At 44.3% G+C, this 6,000-nt stretch overlaps 1 protein-coding gene across 1 annotated transcript in view; it reads left to right on the top strand.

The window, feature by feature from the left end:
* The first annotated feature begins 976 nt into the window (after window positions 1-976).
* LOC110499846 (protein O-mannosyl-transferase TMTC2-like) overlaps window positions 977-6,000 on the top strand; it is an 86,667-nt gene continuing 81,643 nt past the window's right edge. Inside the window, exon 1 of the mRNA XM_036957103.1 lies at window positions 977-1,408. Coding sequence (XP_036812998.1) covers window positions 1,326-1,408 — 83 coding nt within the window. The 5' untranslated portion in view covers window positions 977-1,325. The remainder of the gene's footprint in view (window positions 1,409-6,000) is intronic.

The following is a 6,000-nucleotide window of genomic DNA, read 5'->3' as shown; positions in this document are numbered from 1 at the left end:
TCCCTCTCTTTCATTCTTCTTCCTTTCTCTCTTTCCTGGGCTGTGGTGGATTTACACACACAGAGTTCCGACAGGAGAACAGGCCTGGGCCCAGCTGGTGCCCAGTGGGGCCTCGCCATTTGCAGCATGGTTTTCAAGCCACATGCTCGCCAGGATGAATCATATACAACAACAACGCCTCACAATATTGATCTTCCTCCTCATTAATCATCACCTCTCCATCTATTCATCTACCACTCTTTTTCTGTCCCCCTTTAGCTCCCTCTTTATCGCTCATAGCTCTCTCTCTCTCTCTCTCTCTCTCGTGCTCTTCACCTTATATTTACCTCTCTCTACCTCCCTCTCTCATTTCCTTTTCTCCCTATCCATCTGTCTCTCTCCCTCTCTCTCTAGGGTTCCTCCCTCTCTCTTGTAGCTCCACAGGCGCCACTGTATAACCAATTAATCAATGCTATGCATAAACATACAGTAAAACAGGATCATTTAATATAGTGGTTCCATTTACATTGAGCAGAATCAACACTCTAGACTTTTGAACACACTTCACCATTAAAGGGGGTTGCAGGAGGCCAGACATCAACAGAGTGGGGCTTTGTCTGTTGTGGGGATAAGGCATAACTGTCATTAGTTAAAAGAGCCATACATGCATGCTACAGCTTAGGCTATAAATAAATCACATATATAGGCTATATTTGCTTAAACATATTCAATAAAACTCACAGTCAATCATTTTAATAAAAACATGACATTGGCATTGTTTTTGAATACATAGTTAGACAAAAAAAGCTATTCCTATTTTACAAACTGGCAGCTATGGTATCTTTATATGACAGTGGGCTGGTTTATTTAGGCAGGCTAGCGCACTGAATATATGATTCGTGAGGCAAGAGTGCGTTAAATAAATAGCCTACGTATTTAAGCACCTATCACCTCTCTCAATGCTACGAGCTCGACCATTGAGAGCGGAGGAGGGGCTTTGCACATGCTCACGGTCTCTAAAACCACACGCGGCTCCTACCAGTGAGTATCTGTGACGCGGATGAGGATGCAAGCACAGAGAACAGCGAAATGCGCTCAGCTGTACGCTAACCAGGAGGCATGCCGCCCTAGTTTCGTCTCAAAATAGCCCTGACCCGACACGGCGCAAAATGGGTTAAAAGGAATATGGCGTGGATCGCGCAAACTTTCAGACACTTCGCTTGTACATGGGATTGGGTCTCTTAGTGTTACGGAGCGGCCAAATGAGGAGAGGAGACAATACAGAAACGGAAATTCGCATCTAGTATTTTTCTTTACTTTCCCCCATCCTATTCTCTTTTTAAGACATGATTACAGAGTTGGTGTGTAGCGCGGTGGCATTGGTCCTCTATCTCAACACACTGAACGCGGATTTCTGCTACGATGACAGGTATGACCTCCCGTAGAGCCGTACCTATGGCAACATCATCAGCTCCACTTGTCTGTCATCTTTACAGTCTCAAAAACCCCTCGGGTGCAAGCAGTTTCTCGAGGTTCGCTGCGTGTCTGGGTGTTTGCATGTTCCATTGTCTATTCATGCTTATTTGTGTTATCCCATGAGAGCATTAGAGATAGAGTCATGGTTCACTCCCCTCAGAAAATGTCACTTTGTTTAATGTAAATGCGATTCTACTTTGTTTAATGCAAATGCTTTCTCCTGTTGCATTGAACAAACAAGCTACCCAAATAGGCTATAGAGGGGTTACTTGGTATTCCATTGTTATTGAAATCAATATACTGTCGCCTACAATGACGCATGAAGTGACACAATAACAACAACGGGGATATGTAGGTTATAAATTCATTATTATACATGCATGGTTCCTTCCTTTCTCTAATATCGGAGTAACCAGGACATGCAGCCTCTGTCATTCTCTGACAGAGTGAAGAAACGGGGACGGGAGCTTCTTTGTGTTGTCAAAGCACATCCCTGACAGGAGGAGAGGGATACTAACACGCTTCTTGCCCGGTTGTAATAATGCTGCTCTCTCCGGGGAAAATATCACATTTAAATGAAAAGACATGTTATAATTAGAATATATTTGTCGAGTGCAGCACGCTTGCATGGCTAAATATGTTGACACAATCCTGGAGTAGCCCATGCTTTCCAGGACTCATTGGAACGCTATTATCCAGAAAGCAAGCGGAGAGAACAATTCATTTGGATTGCAGAACGTTTGAGACTCCAATTTGGACATCCATCCACAATTGAGTGTAGGGTTAAATAGTCCAACTTTAGTTTTAGGCATTGGGGATTGTGATGAGAAATTAAAACTACAATAATCATTATCAGAATTGAAATTAGGCTGAAAAAACGATTGCAGCCTATACTGTACTTTAAGATGAGCAAGCCTTCAATGACATACTGGGGCAGCAGGTAGCCTAGTGGTTAGAGCGTTGGGCCAGTAACTGAAAGGTTGCTAGATTGAATCACTGAGCTGACAAGGTAAACATATGTTGTTCTGCCCCTGAACAAGGCAGCTAACCCACTGTCCCTAGTCCCTCATTGTGAATAAGAATTTGTTCTTAACTGACTTGCCTACTTTAAGATAAAAAAAAACCGACACACTAGTCTTAAGTTTTTTTTTCTCACTGTTTCTTGATTAAATCAATGTATCTTTGTGGCTCATCATGGGACCCTTGCTACTGGGTGAACTAAAAGCAGCAGGACTCCTACAGATGTAGGATCTTAATTTGATCACCCTGTTGTTGCAGGAAATGTCATTCACAGCAGGAAAGGCAAACTAAAATGTGTAGTCTATTCAAAGTTTAAAAAGGCTTCTAAATTTAGTAATTTCCACTTTCAAATGTCAGACTTGATTTGCCCTGACTAAACATGTATAAACCCTACAAAAATGTTCATTAATTATAATCAACACAATAATTCACATTCCCTGTTGCTGCAGGATTATTTTCCTGCTGTGAGAAACTGGTCAAATTAAAGCCCTACATCTGTATATGGGCATAAATTAGCTGGGCTCCTGGAATTCAGTGTAAAATCCCCATAACAAATCTATTTCTCTCTATTACAGCTCACACAGATAAATCATTGTTCCAAGTTTATACACATCATACCAACAGGTTTTGTCCCTGGCCGGCGACTCACCACTAGAGAGTTAGGAGCAGTTGGGGGCTCTGGTTAGCTTTACTAACACCTCCTTGGGGTCACAGACCCTTCACTGGTTGTCAGTAGTGCTCGTTGAACCCTATGTGCAGCGGGTTGCACGGCCTACTCTGTTAGAGTAATGGAGTATCCCTCTGTGTGTGTGTGTGTGTGTGTGTGTGTGTGTGTGTGTGTGTGTGTGTGTGTGTGTGTGTGTGTGTGTGTGTGTGTGTGTGTGTGTGTGTGTGTGTGTGTGTGTGTGTGTGCGTGCGTGCGTGTGCGTGCGTGTGTCTCATGTGCAGTGTGCAGACACTCATCGAGCAAAACCTAGACAAATGTCTCGAGATGACCGAGCCTTGTGTGTGTGTGTGTGTGTGTGTGTGTGTGTGTGTGTGTGTGTGTGTGTGTGTGTGTGTGTGTGTGTGTGTGTGTGTGTGCGTGTGTGTCTGTGTGTGTGTGTGTGTGTGTGTGTGTGTGTGTGTGTGTGTGTGTGTGTGTGTGTGTGTGTGTGTGTGTGTGTGTGTGTGTGTGTGTGTGCGTGCGTGTGTGTTAATAAATGACGGAGAGAGAAAGAGAGAATTTGTTGGAGGGTAGTCTGTCTGTCTATTTGTCTGTCTGTCTGTCAGTCCAGTTACTCTCACATTGCTGTACACTTTTCCAGGATATGAGTGACTGTCTATATAATTACACAATTCTGAATGTACAAACAAAGCCCTCTACCGAAGCCCTCTACTGAAGCCCCTACTGAAGCCCTCTACTATGACTGCTTTCTATTACACTACCTGTATCTGACCATGTCACAGTGGAGTGAAGAAAGGCATCATGGCCCTCTCATGAGTTCATGACTAACTGTCAGTGTCCTAGCCACAACTCCCTGTGAGTCCACTCAGTGTAAGTTCAGCACTGGTGACCCTCTGTATCTATCAATGTCACTGTGATAATTTACACCCCTGGGAGAGAGAGAGAGACGGGAAGAGTGAAAGAGAGAGCGAGGAGAGAAGGAGAGAGAGACCGACTGTGTTCAGGCCCACTGCTCATGTACGGGGAAAGCTGAATACCAATCAGAATCCTGACCTCCATAGTCATCTATCAAACGGCTTCCTTTGACAGAGGTCAAGAGTCGCATGCTCCCTGGTCTCTCTCCCGATTGTTAGTGGAGAGAGCTGCATTTGTGTTTGTTAGGACAGGGCTGAAAGCAAGCAAGCACATCTGTCAAGTCTGCATTCTTGAGAAGACAGTCTTTGTATGTCTTCTTGACACTGTGCTGCTGTTCAGTTCTGTACAGGAGCGTTCTGGAGGCCGAAGAGGAGGAGGTGGAAATCACATGGTGGTTCTAGCTCAATGGGATGTTCTTGGTGCGTCTCTGTTTTCTCAATCACGTCAAATGTTTTTCCTGGGCACAGGGTTGGCCCTATGTCAGCCAATGGTAATATCAATAAAAAGCCATGTGTTTGAAATGACTGGAGTTTTACTGGCACGGGGGAAGAACGCGAGCCAATCATTCTTCTACAAGGGAAAATTGAGCTCAATTAGTATTGTGAGTATTCTGGTGTTCAGGAGCCAAGCTGAATGGTTTCTCTACAAACTAGATCAGGGACAGAACATAAAAAATACATTTGTATGTTATGTTTTTATTCTGTTGTCACTTATGAGGAAGGCCTTCCAGTACAAGAAGGAGGCAGGGTGATGTCTCAACAGGAGAAGATTGACAGCCTGAGAGCTGAGTTTATAGATTAGGAAACTCTCCCCTGAAAGCTCTTACAAAACGCATCATACTGTGGCACTTCCTGTATTTTGAAAGTTCTAGGTCTAGAAAACTTGATCGTTGACATGCAACACATCTTGGGACTGTATCAACAGGGGACTAAATCAACCAATACCAAAAGATAGTTTTTGAGTGGTATTTTCCTTTAACAAACAACATTGACAGCTGAGCTGGCATCACTAACAGACTGATCAAGTGGTATGTGTCTGAGGAATACGATAGTAGAGGAAGTCCTATTGACACCAAAGGTACAAGTGCGAATTGTTCTCTACAGACAAATGAAGCGTCTTCAGGAAGCATCCTGAAATGGAATGTCTAAGTGACTTTTAGTATTCCTAGTGATGTATCACCACACATCTGTGATCCCAATCGCGTCAGTCCCCCCCCCCCCCCCCCCCCCCCCCCCTCCACCACCACCACCACGTAACCCAGAAATGCATTGTAGGTCCTTAGGGATTTGCAACAAAAACATCCCCCACACTTCTTTCAGAGGAGCAAAACAATTCAATCTGTGGGGAGTCGGGTGATGGCAGGGAGTAGTTTGGTGTGGCTTAACTGTGACCGAAATGGTTTCCATATGCATATCCACATGCATTTGGAAATTCTGATCCATATTGTATGTCGGAAGCCCTCTCTAACTGTTCTATCGTTGCCTCATGACACTGCCCCTTATTGGTGTAGGCTCCAATGAGTTAAGTCAGCCTCAATGATTGATTGAAGCGCTGTCTCAGGGAACAACAGAGGCATCGATGGGCCACACGCTTAGTCATCTCCCAGCACAGTTGGGCTTTTAATTGCGCAATTAATGACTCAACATTGCTTACTATGGAGCTCCTGGAATCATCGGGAGCTTTGTCACGGAATCAACTCCAACACTAGGGAACTCCTACTCTCACTCCCTCTTAAAAGTGCCAACAGTCGGACTTACGTCCATCGTAGCCCAGTCAGGGAAGGAAGTGGTGTTTCGTGAGGGCATTGTTGTGTCGGTGGGTGAGATTTACTTTAAATGTATCAGCGCCCATTGAAAAACGCAAAGGGCAAGAGAGTTATTTTCATCAAAACAGGGATGTATGAACTTGGTGTTCGCTCTATAACTTTGTACAGTTAGACTACC

The sequence above is a fragment of the Oncorhynchus mykiss genome, chromosome 21 (genome assembly GCF_013265735.2).
Source record: "Oncorhynchus mykiss isolate Arlee chromosome 21, USDA_OmykA_1.1, whole genome shotgun sequence".
Lineage (NCBI taxonomy): Eukaryota > Metazoa > Chordata > Actinopteri > Salmoniformes > Salmonidae > Oncorhynchus > Oncorhynchus mykiss.
The sequence above is the reverse complement of the archived record's forward strand: the minus strand, read 5'-3'. Positions and strand labels throughout refer to the sequence as shown.